The sequence below is a fragment of the Euwallacea fornicatus genome, chromosome 30, assembly GCF_040115645.1.
Source record: "Euwallacea fornicatus isolate EFF26 chromosome 30, ASM4011564v1, whole genome shotgun sequence".
Classification (NCBI taxonomy): Eukaryota; Metazoa; Arthropoda; class Insecta; order Coleoptera; family Curculionidae; genus Euwallacea; species Euwallacea fornicatus.
The window spans coordinates 2396217-2414102 of record NC_089570.1 but is presented as its reverse complement, the minus strand read 5'-3'; the positions used below and the strand labels follow the sequence as shown (position 1 = coordinate 2414102).

Here is a 17886-nt window from a genome sequence, read left to right as displayed (position 1 = left end):
CCTAAAATCTCAGGTTACGTACTTGCAGTGTATTGTGTGTGTGTATATGAAGAGTTTGAAACTAGTTATTTTCCTAACGGGTGCGCCAAAGTTCTAGCGCACGCAATTGTGGTCGCACCGCCACCCCGTGCGGCAAGCAGTAGGAATGCAAAACTCGTTTGTGATCGGCAAATACAGAACAAGCGCGGGAAAAAAAATCTTTCTCGCGCTCAGTAATTTGCGCACGTAAATGCATGAACGCAAGTGACAATTAAGCACGGTAGGAGAGGTAACATTTTCAATGCTCTATCGAGAGCAAGCTCATCACGTCTGATGGCATCTCGCTACAGAAGATAGAGTACGTCTCTGTACCATTTGGGATTTTAACCATCCGACGAAGTTGTTGCGATTACGCAAAACAACACGTTCGGGATGTTCTTCACCCACTTGAACCTGATATACAGGGTTTTTCACGAACATACTGACAAATTCTCAGGGTATGTAGCGCTCATAGAACCAGATATTTAGATGGCATAAAGTGAGGTTCGAAATTGCTTCGTTTCCAAGATGTCGAGTATTTACTTTAATTTTTCGAATATTTTTGAAAATTTCACTAACTATCTGGAATAGGGAAGCGCAACTAGGGAGCCGCTATGGCGAAATAAATGTGCATAAATATTTATCATTTATTTTCTATCCATTTTCCATTGATTCATTCGTATTTACATGAAGCGCTATACTGTAGCATATTTTGTCACTGCGACTCTTTTATTTTTTCTAGTCAAATTCGTTAATTAGCGGACATGCCTGATTAGACAAAAAAATTGTGTTCGTGTCCTTCGCCTTCATTAGAAGGAAATTAAATTAATTTTTGTTAGAGAATTTTAAAAAATTCCGTGCTTGGAAATCTATATCGGTTTTTGGGAAACCACAAAAATGAGGAATAATTTTTTTTGTTTTGAAAACGGTTACTTGAGCAACGAGACACCAAAAAGTCTTTTTTTTAAATTAAGAATTCATGGAATATTAAATAATATACATATTCGTATTAAAGAAAGTCAGTGGCGCGCCATTTTTTTCCTTAAAAACGTCTCGCTGAATGGCCACACCGACGCCTCTAGTGTAGGTGGAAGTGTCCGTCCTACTCCAGAACGTGCACATTTATTCCGCCATGGCGTGTCCCAAATTTCATGTCCTATCCCAAACCATTTTCAAAAAAAAAAAAAAAAAAAAAAAAATTGAACACTCTGTATCTTGGACACGAAGCCACTTTAGACCAAGCTTTATTTGCCCTAAGTATTTGTTCCTATGAGCTCCGCATGCCGTGGAAGTTTGTCGGCAAGTTTATGAAACACCCTGTATATGTAGCGGAGTGCATTATTATTCTCAAAGTTTTCTTTAAAAAAATGGCATTTATAGGCAAATTTTGACAAAATTTTACATAAAAAAGAAATTCGCTTTTATTTAAATTTAGCTGGCGTCGCTGCTTTTCCTTTATCGACCTACGTGCGCATAACACATCCTGAATACGTGTATTTCTCGTGGAAGCGGCGGCTTTTAGATTTCCAATATCTAGCAATTTATTGCTTGTCACACGATTTAACGTTAATTTTACACGGTGTTAAACTGACTTTTTCCCTACTGCATCAATGCATCGAATAATTAATCACACAATTAGCAAGGTGACTTCAAAGTCATTAGCGTTCCAACTGCAATGGGCGCGAATCATATGGGTATATCCTCAAGTTTTCCTGGTATTTTACAGAAACAAAGCGCTTAATTAAGTTCGATCGAACTGAATGCGTTACCTGAAAGCATTTCCTTCCTGTATGGGACACTGAGTGACAAAAGGCACCCCATCGTAGTATTGGGTTCCCCGCTGCCATACCCCGTGCCAATGGATGGTGATTTCGTTGCCTTCTATATGATTTTCCACATCAATGACCACTTTATCACCTTCACAAACCTAAAGTGGTTAAATTTTTTCCGGATGTGACGACTTTTCGGTTAACGCCTTTAGCTTTGTTTTGCTGTTTCTGATGTTAAGATCAGCATAACAACTTACTTGGATGCTGGGTCCGGGCAGCATTCGGTTGACCGCTAGCATTCCCCTTTCCACCCCATCGGCGAGGATACATTGACATGTTGCAGCGAGGTGGTTGGTGGCGTTCGGTGTACACACCTGACAAGCCCTGAAAGACGTACTCAGGTTAGTTCAGGTTAGTTCAGGTTAGTTCAGGTTAGGCCATGGGGATTTGGATTAATTGAAAATTTTCCATTCGTAACGTTGCCGCTTGAGAAACTAGGGAACCCCCCCCCCCACACACCAATTATTGTAACATGCGATTTAAAAATTAATAACAAACGGTTATTATTGAACCGCAGCGGTTCCCGCCCGCTATCGCCCCGAATCGTGAGTATTTCAAATCGGATTTTGGGCGCGCTTTCTCCCAGATCCGCTATTTTGATTGATATTCTGTGGCTCGTTCCGCAAAAGCCATTTTGCTGTTATATTTCATTCTAATCGCCCCAATAAAGCCCATTAATCTGCTACCTTTCCCTGATCGGACTCGGTTAAATTACTCCACTAAATAGATACCTGGGCGTACGAAGATTTATCAGCAGCAGCGATGTCTTTGAACTCCTGGGAATTTGCAATATTAATTCTCAGTAGCTATAATATACATTGTTTGGGGTTATCTGATCTTGGGCGTATTGCAAAAAGTGCAATTTCAGACCTTGCAGCCAGTTTGAATGAAAAGATTTCGCTGATTGGTCCCGGCCACAGGCCAAAAGGTAATTACGAGGGGGGCGATTGCGAGTGGCAAAGCGATTCGGGATTGAGAGGTGAGAACTGGGTGCTTACGCTCCAAGAACGGTGTAGTGCTCCAGGGTGAAATGGTAGTAGCATATTCTAGGGGGCTCGCCCTCTCTGCAGGCCCTGGCACAATCTTCTGGTGCAGAAAGACTGGGGTTCCTTCTCAGTTCCGAAGTGGGGGACGTCCTGGAAGAAAAATGCCGAAGCGTTAATGTTGTAAAAAAGTTTTCTGGCCTCGTCATCCAATCAATTACAATTAAACAACAACTGGTACGAGGATGGTCCTAGAAGTCCCGACTTTTTGGTTAAAAATTTGCCGATATTACAAAAACCTAACCTTAAAAAGCTTTTGAAAAAAGTTTGATTTGCGTTTGCTTCTGAGCCGTTTGTCCCGAACGCTTTTAGAGATTTGGGGAACATGGACAAAATTGGTCATCGATAGGTGCATCAATGATTTCATTTTAAAGGTCTTGATCGATCAAAGCGGAGTTACATTCCCGTCCGGAGCAGTCTGGTCCTGCGTTAACAACTGCAGAATGTTGGGTGACGAAGTTTAAACGTACCACTAGCTGCCAAAACCAACTTCGCGGCGGTCGACCCGATGACACTCCAGACTTGACCGCTCCAGATGTTGCGGTGAACAATCACAGAGCTCTAACTGAAGATAGGCATTTAAAAAAACTATTGTAAATCACGTGTTGAGCAAATAATTGAATTGGCGAAAGGATTGTTAAGCTGAGAGTGATGAGAAAACAATGGACTTAAAGGGGAGATTCGGCTCCAAAGAGAGCGAAAACCGTTCGATCGGCAGAGAAGGTGACAGCGTCAGTTTTTTAGGATCTACATGGGATAATTTTTGTTGATTATCTTCCTGAAGGAAAAATAATAAATAAACGGGGAATATTATACAAATTTATCGCAGCTTTTGGGAGAAAAAAATTAGAAAAAACGAACAGACCTGGCGAAAAAGCAAGTCTTGTTTCACCAGTTCACGCTTCTGTCATCGCGATGGCCAAAATCAATCATGGAACTTTTCCCTCAGCCCCCCTATTGGCCAGATTTAGCCCCCTCAGATTTTTTTCTATTTCCGAACTTCACCCAAATGGCTCGGTGGATTTGCCAGTAATGAGGAGGTGGAGTCCGAGCTTGATGCCTATTTTGAGACGTTCGAAGCTTCTTATTCTAAACTAGGTATGGAACATTGCTGTGAAAAGAATGTCAATCTCAAAGGAGATGAGAACTAATGTAATATTTTCCAATTTTTTTGCTTCAAGTGTCAGGTCGGGCCCTTCTACGATCATCCTTGTATCTCAGAAATAGCTAGTGGAATAAGCATCAGACTGACTCCTACAATTGCTACAAAAAATCATTGTGAATTCCATGTAGAGCCGAAACTAGGCTCCGTCTCTCTGTAACATCTGCGACGTCCGCACCTGCTTAAATCTTCAGCAATATCAACAAGAAAAACTATTTAAACTGCCAAATTACCGCACGTCTCCCAGAAAATTCGCCTCCCTCCATATCTCCCGAGAGGAAATTCGCGTAGGTTAATTGATATCGAAGACTCATATGCTCATACGCCTATTATTACCTGAAATCCTCATGCTTGTGCTTCAAACCTCCGTTAAGGCCGGACCTGTAACCGACTGGTCCTCCACCTCTGGTCGGATGTGTCTGAAGTATGTCCTGTTGGGCAGTGAAGAAATTTGAGTCTACGTCCCAGCTGTTCCATGATGCTGAGGCCTGCTGGTCAGCTACAAAGGAAAAGCTCGATTAGCTATCTATAGTTGAGAGTTCAACGACCGAAATCTGCATGATAACTCCTCATTGCGGAACCGTGAGTTACTGAGTCACCGTGCATACGAGCTATTCAAGCAAATTGCGTCACACGGGGTGTTAGTTAGTAAGTGTCCGGTGTTTCACAGGGTGATTTTTCAAGTAGTTTTAAAATGGAAAATTCTGCGCGAGCTCGGTTAGTTTCCGAGATACGATGAGTTGAAAAAGTTCATTATTTATTCATTCTTTGATATATTTCGATCTCTTTCAGCAAAGTTTCCAAAACTTGGTGTCCGGGGGTTTTTCGGGTTGAGGAATTCGAATTTATCAACGATTTAGTTGCATCTTCTAGCGGGCACACGACCGCAACTGCAACTTGTTTGTGCCACACTGTACGTCACTTTCGAGTAGGAAAATCTGTTTTTTTTTTTTTTTTTTTAATTTCAAAGAAGCGCAGCTTGTTGCCATCGCTAGAAGCGACGGTTTCCGAGAAAAACGCATCCAAACCCGATTACGCATGCTGATTATCCAGAAGGGCTAAGATGGCTTACCGTCTTACTCTTCGTGCACGGGAACTAGGAGATAGTTAGAAAATTAAATGCGTTTGGTTTTTAGTCCAAACAGAACGAAATCTCTGCAATGGCCTTCTGGAAGATCTCCTAGAAGTCCGTGATGTGAACTTCTAGTGTCGAAAAAACCTCGGATGTGAAATTTCGTAAAATCACCTGGGAGAGATCGGAACACGAATGCGAAGAAGATGTAATTCGCCTTTTCAACTTTGACACCTCGCACCTTGAAGGCTGCGAGTCAGGACAGAAACTACTTGAAATATCGGGCAGCTATTCAATGACACCCTGTACAGCCGACTAAGAAAATTGTGAACGATTATGAATCAAAAACTACACGCGCATAACACTGAAACTCATACGTTTCTTTGTCCAAACCGTGCCGCTTTCTTCGGTTGCGCATTATGTATCATTATTACAACTTATGCCTTATTTTTTGCTTTCTAAATCGCAGCTAACATAATACAGAGTGTTGTTTTCCTCCGTCAAAAATCCCAGCACATCTTCAAGGCCCGTGATGGTTCAATTGATATTCATTCTTAATGGATCTGACTTTCGCTTGAAAAGATTTAATCTGATTCCCTTCAGGCGTTACGGTCGAAGCTCGGAATCTGGTTCTAGTTACATCCATTACACGAAAACGTCTATCAACGTTGAGTAATTATTTAAAGTGTACTTAGTCATGTTTACAGATCAATGTTTTTAAATTGTATTAGTCGCCGATTGTAACAGGTGCACGGAATTCGTTGACGCGCATGATACAGGGCGGTCGAGAAAAACGCGGGGAATCCCTCGAGGTTGTGCCTTGTGCCGATTCGCAATTTAAATTGCAAGAATCGGTGCCAATTTCTGAGACTTCGTTTAAGTTTCCATCCTGCGTTTCCCAATACGGATTGTGATTGAAAAACGATTCAAGACTGATTAATAATTACTGCTTTGAATTTCCGTTGATGAAATTAAATCTGTGCTCCAATAAGCTGCGAATTCCTGTGTAACGCGAGGTTTACAAGGCGCATTCTCATTATGCAAAATATAGAAACTAATCGCGTGTTTCAGTAATAGGTGGATAACATTCCATTACAAGGCCCGGACTAAAGGGCGATGGATTCGGGCCGTTATGGCACGTGAAGCCTCTTCGTATTTCACGCATCATAATGAACCGTTCTGATGCCTGCGCGATAAAATAGCACTTTATAGCGCAAGTGCATGCGAAGGCCGTGCTGCGCAAGACTCCGGGACTTTAATGGTTCTTACGTGCGTTACGATATTTTGTATTCCAAGGGCACCAACATTACAGCAGATTGACACCCTTGGGCGTCAAGGAATGTTACGAATTTGTCAAAGAATTTAGCCGTCCCGGAATTGAAATTTCTATTTTTATTGTAGCAACCGTCGTAAGGTCTGTTTTACACACTCTGCGGCGTACCGTAATCGCCAATTAAGATGCATGCGTAATAAAAGTGGAATCGTAAAGAAAAATTACTTCACGCACTACGACCCCCGGAATGGCCAGAATTTGTATATGCAGCCTGTTTTCGGGCCTATTTTGCATTACATTCGAAATAACTTTCCATTTTTTAGTATCAACTCTACTGCACGTTTCAACCTCTAACCTTTTAACACGCAAGTTTATGGGCATGTCCAGTACTGGACCCAAATTGGACAGTAACGTAGCGGAATAGGTAATTTATCGAAATGGATCAGCATCTGATACAAGAAACACATTACATTTGCATGTACGATGAAGGCGAAAGGCCACCTCATGACCTTTGATTCTCAGTAGTACTCGCTGTGTTATTAAAAACCCATTAAGTATCGATATTGCGATCAAATTTCTTCGTGAGTCATTGTTTTTGCTTCTGGGACACCCTGTACGAATCGATTATTATGAGATTCGAAGTTTGACGATTATCGTTGGGGTGGTCAATTCGACTTTCGCGAACGTAAGCTGGTGCGGTGCGCTAAGGCGGGCTGAAAAAGAATGTGAAAGTAACTAAACATTCAAAACAATCCTGAATAATATTAAATGAGGTAATTTCTGTCGATACTTTTTCGCGGACCGCGTATTAACACGTTCCCCTAGCTTGCGCGCAATCGTTCGTTAATGGCCGACTTTAACGCACGACTTTGGAATATTCCCCAAATTCGTTGTGGGCGACCAGCCACTCGTGGCATGCAGTGTTCTTGCTACGCGATCACTATCGACGATTTGCAAAGGATTTCGTTTTGAATTAACGTTTTCGATCAACGGAAAGTTGTCGCAACCAACACGTATATCAATGAGGAATCAATAACATGGATTTCTGTTATTGTTAAAATGTCTCGATTGTTAATCGCCGGCGCTGAATGCTGTTGTTCGTTAAATAACTACCATTCAATGCACTATTGAGCGATTTTTTGCCTAGGCATGTAAGAAACGTTGTCGAACTCGTTCTAATAACATCTGCGACAGGTGGCTGAATCTCATGAGAAATACAGCTGCTAATGTTCTCACAAAAAAACCGTTTGATGCCGGCAAACCTAATCCGATTGGGAAGCGGCGAAGAATGGCCTATTCGAAAATTACATCTTCTAGAGGATAATTGATGGCTCCTTATCTGCGGTTTATGCCACAAAGTGGTTCTTGCGTACATTTTGTGCAACATTTTTTTAGGACCAACGACAAGGCGAAAACAATGCAAGGTCCCTCGGATAATTCCCTTATGGGAATTTACTAGAAAAGTGTGTCGAGCTGGTTCTTTGCAGTCTCGACAAGTGTCGACATTCGATGTAAGAAAATTAGGAATAATACGCCGAACTACACCCACTGCATGTGCAAGTGTACAACAATCATTTGAACGTTGGTATCACACAAGTTTACCAGCAGGTACTTCGGCGGAGCACGGGTACGAAAAATATGCTCAAGATTACCAAAGAACTATACCTCTTGAGATTTTTATTGAACAATCGGTCATTAAGACCGAAGAAATCGGGCCAAATTAGAACTCAATTACAGACCTTTATTGTAGTACTGATATTTTGTAATAAATTAACGAAATATTAATTATGGTACAATTGCAAGTAATGGAAACAGTCACATCTTGCTAGCTATCGAGGAGACTTCCGTCCAAACTCATGCTCTTTCTTGCATTATTTTATCGCTTGTCGTCCATCTCCACACTCGACGCTACACCCCACGAGGACTTGGGCCCTCCCGGAAAATTTCAGTTTTAACAGAGTTTTGCCTCTCGCAGGAACGGCTGCGACATAGCCCCTCCTCTGCCGACCCCAAAGCAGTTTTTAGGTACGATAGTCCCGGAAGTACCCGACCTAACACTTTCGAAAAAGAAAATTGAGAAATATTACATTATTTCTTGGCATAGTTTCCTATGAGACTGACACACTTTTTCCTTCTATGTCCCGTTCATAGCTGGAAGCCTGGAATGTTTCAAAATAGACATCAACGTCGGACTCCACGTGTTCGTTACTGGCAAAACTCTTTCCACCGAGCCATTTTTTCTATTGTGAAAATGCAAAATAATCTGAAGGGGCTGAATCTGGCTAATAGGGAGGCCGAGGAAAGTCGATTAGTTTTGGCCATTGCGATGACGAAAATGTGGACTGGGGCGTTGCCTTGATGAAATAGCACTTTCTTTTTCGCCAAATGCGGTCGATTTTTCCTAATTTCTTCGCTCAAACGCCACGACAAGTTCGTGTAATATTTCCCGTTTGTTGTTTTTCCTTTAGGGAGATAATCTGAAAGGGAGGCGGACGAGGGAGATAGAAGTGACGCCATTCCCTTTCCTGGAAACGGAACGGTTTTCGCCTCCTTTGGAGCCTATTCTCTCCTTTGAGTCCATTGTTTTGACTGCTCTTTCATCTCAGGTGTGAAATGATGAACGCATCTTTCATCCGTGGTTACGAATCGACGCAAAAACTCAGCTTTGTTGTTGCGAACCCTTGTCAAACACTCTCTCGAAGCATTGTTATTGCGCTGTTTTTGTTCACTTGCGAGAAATGGCGCACCCGTCTTCCGCACAGCTTTCTCACACCCAGTCGTCCGGTCAAAATGTGATGGACAGTACTTTTTAAAATGCCGATGTTGCAGGACGATTTTGTGGATTTTCACCACAATATCTAGAGGGGCCAGATCTGGAGTGTCGCCGGGCCGACCATTGCGGAGTTCGTTTCGACAGCTCGTACGAACGTGTTTGACGCAATCTGTCACAGTTCTTAACGAAAGACCAGATTCCTCCAGAACAGAATCAAACTCCGCTCTACTATTGCATGGACTAAGACCTTTCAAATCAAAGCACTGAATCACGTATCGATGACCAATTTTTTTTCCCACGTTCACAGAATCAGCTTTAGGCGTAAATTTTTTTAAGGTTAGGTCTTCGTAATATCGACAAGTTTTTAACAAAAAAGTCGCCATCTATGTGTCAGGTCGGGTACCTCTGGACCTGTCCTCGTACAACGCTATTGTTCTCACCCGTTTACACTAAGCGAAGTCGCATTGTATACTTTTTAGCGTTTCGCGGGCTTAACGACCAGAATGCTACGGACCCATGAAAAGGAAGTCCCGATTGTAAGAAACCGACAATTGCGATCCTCTTAGCTTCATTAAATTAAGTATTAGCAACATTGTTATGTCAAATTGGCTGTTGCTAATGATGTTACACTATAACAATTTAATTATTAGGAAAATAATAAAACGCTCGAAGTATCAAGGACCTGAATGCGAAGATCTCATTAGGATTGTGTAATCTTCTTTAGGCCCAATTACGATAGTTCGCTGGTTTTAGGGGGGGGCCGCGCCAAGCCGATCTGTCAATCGAAATTTCCACTCGGTCCCCGTTGTTATTGACCGGCGATGACCAATAATCGACTCTTCGCTTCCTTGAATTCGCAATGCTTAATCAGACGATGAAGTTGTTGAGTAAAACGCAACGAAACGTCTTAAGAAGTCGCTAGCTAGGGGAAAACGTAAAGGTGGTGATGGACAGTTCTAAAAAATGCGTAGTTGTTAAAAACAGCGCCCAGGGGCGAATATTTTACTTTCGCCGAAGAACGAACCCGTTTGATGGCGTTTCGGTAGCAATCGAATCGTTCTCAAGGTTAAGGAAGATTAGTCCGACTTCCTGGTAGTACCTTCCTGGTGGGGCCAGACGTTAAAAGCCTGGGCCATGGTCAATTCTGTCAAGCAAACATGACGTCGATCTAACACTCCACGCTTGCTCCGCAAGTAATCGTTTTATTGGCCCGATGAGCCCAAATTCTCCCGAAGAGTGATGTACTCGTAGAGGCAGTAAATCGCTAGAAATATTTTTATTTCGTATTTACTTCCTCTATGCGCCTCCTATTCTCAGTTCTACTGCAAGGAAATTATATGCGAATTCAAAAACTCTATGGAGGTATATGTGTTTTTCGGGGCGTAGCAGGTACTCATTCGAACCTTATCTTACCGCGCACTCAAAGAGGTTGTTTAGGTACTACCCTTAACACAGTAATCACCGAACGTAACGATTTCTCTTCGCCGAGCCTTTTTTGTCCCAAGGCGAGCTGCCTGCTCGCATGACCCGATCATCGTCCGAGAATTTCCACTGAGAGGCAAAGTTAAAAGGACAGTGAAACAGTCCTAACAAACCGTGAAACGATTTAGCGAAAAACTAATCATTTCCGTCGTGTGGGCATTAAAAAAAGTTTAATGGTAATGTTGGTCGGTTCAAATTTCTCGTACAGGAATGCGAGGAAAAAAAGGCTTTGAGGCGCGTCCATTATCATTACCCATTAAGTCTTTCAGCGCGCAGGTAGAGCAATGTTTAGGTATCCTGGTCGGGTCAGTGAAGTAGAAATGAAGGTTTTCAGGGCCAAGTTTCGTATAACTCGCAAGATTAAAAGGTGGCTAATCTGCGAATAAATTGCGGTTTATTATAACCAAATCACGCATCAACTATAGATTTCAAATGCGGTATTAATCGGGCCCACATTATACTCCATAACGTAAACGATTTTTTAGTCACGCCTGTGAGGAAAAACTAGACATCGTAACGCCATTCACTTTGTCCTTGGTAATTTTAATAGTACCGCAACAATACAAAGAAAAAATGCAATAAAACTAATGAGAAAAAAAATCGCTTTCATGTTACGGTATGAGTTGCAGAACTGGAACGAATGCTTAACACCTCCTTGTGTATGTACAAAACGTTCTTGTTTGGCGAAAATTTAGGTGAAACCAGATAAAAACTTATTACTTTCAGCTTCACTGGACTGATTTTAATAGATGAAATTTCGAGTAGAAACTATGATGGCTAATTAATTAACAAACCCATGCTGTTGTCGGGTTTCATTTTGTACTCGAAACAAGGCATATGTCTCCTCAGATTTGTCATCAGCTGGTGAAAATTTTCTATTTAATGGTTTTCGAAGAATCACTAGTACATTAAACAGCTGTCGGTTGATTTAGCACATGTTCGAGCGAGGATCGACCTAAAAATCATGGAAATTCATTGTCTATTATTGCCTGAATTGCGCTTATCCCAAGAGAAGGTGCTAACCACTGCAATTTTTTAGGCATAACGATCTTGAGCCCTCAAGATGAGATAGGCACCAGGCTTTCCAAATGACCCTCAGGTTCTATGGCGTCCGCAGCACTTTCTTGTGGGTAATTGAGTAATACCCGTTTACGGTTATGACTAAGAAAAAAATGAAAGAATACTGGTACCTATCTTATTAAGCATATTCTCAATCAATTTCGCGCATAAAATTGTGAAAGTCCTCGGTAATGTCGTTTTTTCCCATTGGTGATTTATTCCGCAGCCGGTGGTTCTTTAAGGATGTCGGAATGGGAGTTAATTGTCTTAATTGAAACATCCTGATCAGTTCAATGTCTCGTTTTTTTTTTTTTTGTTTTTCCTTTTAGTTTGGCAGGAAGAGAGAGTTTTGATTATCTCAAAATAAAACGGAGAGAAAAAGGATTTTTTCTTAAGACCCACTTGTTTTTCAGCGTTTGCACGGGCGTAAAAAGTCCGTCTTAGCGGCCATCGCTATCAACAGCGATAATTGCGCTTTGTGAAGAAAGTTTTCGGATTACATGCGCTGTACAGACAACGAAAGCGAAAGAGCTATACAGGACGTAACATATAATCACGGAGATATTTCAGGCGGCGATAGTCCTCAGCAAAATAGTAATAAAAAATTACTGAAAAAAGGAGCGAAAAAGCAATTGGTTCGAATAGCTGATAATCGAGCTGCGTCATTTTTTTTTTTATTACTCTCTTCACGTTCTTAATTTGCATCGGCGGGCATTTTTGAGGTTTGCACGAAGGCGGCGAAAGATACCAAGACGCTGCGGAAGACCAAAAAGCTAAAGAAACGGAATTTGAATTGTGCAGCAGAATTCACACGGAGCATACCAAAACGAGATACAAAGCGGAAAACGGTACGTGACCCAAGAGAACGTGACACTCTGCATACCGCCACCGACGATTTTGACATTTTGCCGTGGGGAGACTTAAAGGAAATTTTCAAAATACACGAGAGAAGGACGCAACACATACCAGAAAAAATTTGAGAACTTTGCCGCCCAGCATGTCGAAGTTGGTGCGTTTCTGGCCACAGCTGTATAGCCGCCCTTTCGCCCTTTTCGCAGAGCACTGTCGCCCTCTGAAACATCTCTACGAGTTACACTCAGCATATCCAGGGTGTTGCATGTAAACGTTCGGGAAATTTAGGACAAATTCGATTAAAAAAAGACTCGATCCTTGCTTTACGGGTCCCACAGAGCTTTGAAGATGTTTAGTTCAAATTGGGCACGAGCATTTGCAAGGCGCTAGCTCTCTTTGCGTCAGGCCCCAGTTTGTTCTTCCGAAGGCATCGTGCGGGTGCAGCCACCCTAAGAGTAAGTTTAATAGTTTACAGGAGCTGCAAAAGAAATGCGAGCAATTTTCGATACAGGGTGTTATTGGCATCCCACTTCCGGGCCTATGTTTGGACGACCGGATGCCCCCAAACCAGAATCTAACTGCGCTCTGATGCTAGACGGACTAAGACCTTTCAAACGAAAGTATTGGACCACGTATCGGTGACCGATTTTTCCCATGTTTACGTAGATTTTAATGGGCGCTCGTTAAAACCTGCTTCGAAACGAAAAGAAATTAACATTAAACGTAAATATTTCAAGATCGGACCTTTGTAACACGAGGAAATTCTTAACAGGTAACCGCCATCTCTGCGCCAGGCGCGGCACTTCTGAAACTATCCTCGTGGGATTTTTTCGCACTTTCGGACGCAACGGCATTCCCCAGCGTCCTGTGAACCATACGTTAATAAACGATTACTACAGGGGCATAATTCATATTCAAGTCCTCCGTTTTGGCAAAGTCGGGGTTCCGGTAGTTGGTTCGCACGAAACCTACCTTGAATAGTTACCCGAAAGGCAGAAGTGGTGGTTGCGCAGTAGGACTTCGCGGTGAAAATTGCTCCTCAACGGGACTACGCCAAGTTTCGTTATTATAAGGTAAACATGCGCTTTATGATAAAAGTTGATTTCCTGCAAAAAATCCACGTTCGAATGGTGAAAGTCTTAAAATGCAAAAGGCAGGAGTAATTGCAAACGCCGCTTGACAGAAAACATAAATAATAATAGTATTATTTATGTTTTGTTTAGATAAATGTAATAATGCCTTCATCGTCGACTGCCTTCGATATTTTACAATCCGTTTGTTACGTTTCTGCCATTGCATGTCTGTACACGTCGTTCCTGTTTGATATTCTACGTATTTAACAATATTGAAAGAAAGTAACTTAAACAGGTCGGAACATTGTTTAAACATTGACATGTACCTGTAAGCCAAGCATAAAACATACACCGTTTTTTCGTTGCCGGTTTTATCTGATCATGATCACTGTTCGAAGCACAAAGCACACAATGATAGTAACTAATTGATTTCTATAGTAATAAAGGAGAAACGATTAAAATGTTAAGAAACTTTTTTTTTGCATTTCAAGCCAAGATCGCTCAAATGAACCGATCTATCATGAAATCGCTTAAAAAACTTTTGGCGCGTGTTAACCGTATTGTAACAGTCACTTTACTTGCTTAAAAACGATCGTTTGATAAAACCAAAATGGGTCCGAACAGTAACGATTTTCAACAGGCAAAAATTAAATGCAGGCCAAGGTGCCCGGACTAGAATAACCGTCTTAGGTAATGTCCGTTCTTTGCCGAATCATTGAATCAAAATCACATTAAAATCATTAAAATATTTCCGCGGGTTAGGCAAAAAGATAAGGAAATTGATTTAAAGCAAATAAGATAAGGTTGAGCAACAAGAACGATTTTGCAGATATTTCCTACGCCTTAAGATCAAAACTTTGTTACAATTATTGCAAAAGTGGTACTAGAGATATTTGATTAAAATGCAAGCTAGTTTGCATGTTTTCAAGTGTGTTATGCAAAGCACATAAATGTAACAAGCTTTTACCAGTAGTTAACCTTCCTGCCGAGTTTGTGAAGTGGGTTCACGACGGTACTAACCTGGAACAAATAGCGAAAAATGTGAGTGTATTTAAATGGACAATACAAAGCATGAAGAAAACGAATACGTTCGAAACATATTAATTGTCATCGTTAAGTACCGACATGTGTCTAAGGTGACAGGAAAATTGATATAGGCGGTATTACATCAATCAGCGGTACCATTATCAAAATGTCAATGCATATCCAATGCAACAACAAAAAGTGGTTGGTAATACCAAAGCTGGGTGCAAAGTAGGTGATGATTTATAGTTGCAAGGCAATTATGGAGCCTAGAAAGGAACCACCTGTTGTGGAATACACGACTGTGAACCTGCAGTGATTAGTTCCCATCAACCTTGCCACTTACGCCGCACATCCTACAAGCACTGGAAACAGAGCTGAAAAGTCAGATAGAGGCCGACTCGGTTGATGGAAGTCAAACACCTCCACGCGATAATCCCTGGATGCCTCCTACCACTAGTTCGAGCAATCACCCTCGAAAGAGGGAGACGGAGGTAACAGACGTGGAGGGCAGAAGAACGAATGAGGCCTGGCACGGCTTACTGCGTCATCAGCAACCCGTCCTTGAGACAAACAGGACAGAAAGAACCATGATAGGTCAAGACCAAACGACGGAGACACCATACGACTAAGAACGGCCGTGCACTTATGGATACGGCAGCACCTCCGGAGAAACGCAATGCCGGAAGAACCGTTTGCTTTGCTAGAAGGAAAAGCCGAACCACAAGATACCACGGGACCAGCATAGACGGGGCGATTGAAAGAAGAGTGGCGCTGCTCAGCAAATGAAAAGGGCACGGATCGAGTCTGTGGAGAATCGCGAAACCATCACGAAGGTACTCTCGATCCCCCGAAGGGCGAAAAGGAGTACACGGAAAGAGACCGTAGAGGTTCTAAAAACGCAACAGACGAGGAGAGCGTAGAGTCCACCGAAGGTGGCTCCAGACCGAATGCGCCGCGCTCAGCGCAGAATGGCGTAAAACGTTTTATGGGAAAAAAATCGATTCTGCGTTTCGTTCCAGTTGGTGCGCGCGCGCGCACTAATTTAATTAAAATCAAAAGTCGCTTGATGCAAAAGACCGTCCAAAGCAAACGCGCATGAACGAACGTTTTTCTTCGACGTACCGACACTTGCTGGATCGCGTTCACTCTTGTTTCAGAATCGCGCAGTTAAGCGCGCCGCGTCGCGCAGGGCAACGTTTTTAACAGAGCGGCGCAACGCGGCGCGATCGGTCCGGAGCCGCCTTGACAGAGGACGAGTCGACTAGCTGCTCGAAGTCTCCTCCGACCCGGACGATATGTCCCCCAGGGACAGTTCCGAAGTCGCAAACAGTTCTTTCATCCCGACTTTGGTAGTGAGTGAGCTCTTCGGTGAATCTCCTCACACTACCGGCCAGCCGTAATGCAAAGCTGGAAATCCTTTGAAGATATTCCTCCTGACGAAAAAAAATAACTCGTTTGACGAGTATATGGGTGAACTCGGAATCGGAGTAAGATTTCAGATTATCCAGAAAAACGAGAACAGCGCCTTGATAATGACGTTTCGAATCAATATGGAATTCAATTTCCGGGCCCCAAAAATGAGTATTTCAGGCTCCTGATAGATGGACAATCTCTTTCCGCGATTAATGAAATGTAAAAGTCCAGCGTCGAAAATCTCAGACGGATTGACTTATTAATTAATAAGTGGCAGCAATTACTGAAGTTATATATTGCTTTACCAGCAGTTAGATCATATGACACGCATACAAATTAGGTTCATTGGAAAGCGTCTTCATCATTCAAGACAACATTCCAACATTCTTCAATTCGGAATCGTTCGAGATTTACCTATGCGTGTAATACTACTAATTACAAGAAACGTGATTGTAATTAATGGCATCTGAAAATGAAATCTGACAGGTATAAAAACGAATGCTTCAATGTTTCATAAATTACACTTAAATTAATTGTTGCAAGATCCGAGGTCTTAGCACCCATATTCAGTTCGTACATGTCAGTACCATGTTCACCAGTACTTCTATTCATACAGTTCCGTAAGTAATAAAATGTAGTTGAGTATTGGCTTCCTTCGTGGCACTGCTTAGTGTGATAGCCTGCCAGCTCAGTGGTCAGGGTGCAAACAAATTCTGCTTTTTGTTCCGTTGATGGTTTCAACAATGGATTAGTTGGTGTCTGAGGTGCCTCAGAAACGTGAGTCGCGGAAAGAGAGAAAATGCCGACAACAGTGCTTCTTAATCGACAAAGGACAATTATAAGAATTAAATGAAATAATTAAAAAGGACGCGTACTACTTCGACATCTCTAACCATTTTTATGGCAATTCAAGCTGATCACTTACCGATTGGAGACCCACAATTTAGCTGCTTTCAGCATTCTTTGAATAACGGTTTCAAGACTAAATGGAACGATGTATCGCTGCCAAGGAAGTATTATCAAAGAAACGTCCAATCAAAGAAAGTGCATGTTCTACTTAGCTACTTGTGCTTAAGAACCACTTCGGACACACAAAAAGGAATCATCTCTTTAACTGAAAATTTAGGAAGAGGATTCGACATTCCCGCATACTGTTGGTCAAACTCCTTCATCAAATACCCAGGAAGTATTTCTCCACTCGCAATGGGCAATAAACAGCCTCTCGTGTGAGATCGAGTAGAATTACAGCCGATCATTTTTATTTAATGGTCAGTTGTAATCACATAAGTACACCTTCCGATACCCAGAAATATACCGTTACTTGCGCAGAAAGCGTAAAATAGAATTAATTCAGTACTAATTTCATGTGAACAATTTTGGAAGTAATCGAAAGTCAATTCCCTGTAGAACTTTTGCGGTTTAGTCGTAGTTTCAGTTAGCGACGAAACGCACACCAATCGAACGTTATGTAACTATCACAACGAAGAAATCTGCTAGATCGAACAATGGTACCATTGTCAGAATTCAGATATATTGTGCCTTTTCCTCAGGTACTAAGCAGTTCTGTCGATCATGCAGATACTCGCGCACCCTTGCCTGAATTAATTAGGTTTTCAACAGCGGCGTCTTTGTTCAACCTGCTCAACTGCGTTAGTTTTGTCTTAGGGAGATAGTTAAATTAAAAAATAGTTCACCGACATAAAAGGTCATGCAGGGTACGATTCGTGACGATCATGACCTGCAAACTCACGTGTGTCATTCCTGGCGTCGGAACCATGATTTGCAAAACATGGGCAGGACCATTAGAGTGT

The 17886-nt window shown here is 42.1% G+C and overlaps 1 protein-coding gene across 3 annotated transcripts in view; it reads right to left on the bottom strand.

Moving 5' to 3' along the window:
* The window catches only part of stw (straw), a 39873-nt gene that overhangs the window by 9849 nt on the left and 12138 nt on the right, over positions 1 to 17886 (bottom strand). For all 3 annotated transcript variants that reach the window (XM_066297967.1, XM_066297968.1, XM_066297966.1), the window contains exons 2-5: positions 4389 to 4551; positions 2846 to 2983; positions 2045 to 2171; positions 1788 to 1945 (exon numbers count right to left, since the gene is read on the bottom strand). In XM_066297967.1, the coding sequence (XP_066154064.1) occupies positions 1788 to 1945; positions 2045 to 2171; positions 2846 to 2983; positions 4389 to 4551 (586 nt within the window). The remainder of the gene's footprint in view (positions 1 to 1787; positions 1946 to 2044; positions 2172 to 2845; positions 2984 to 4388; positions 4552 to 17886) is intronic.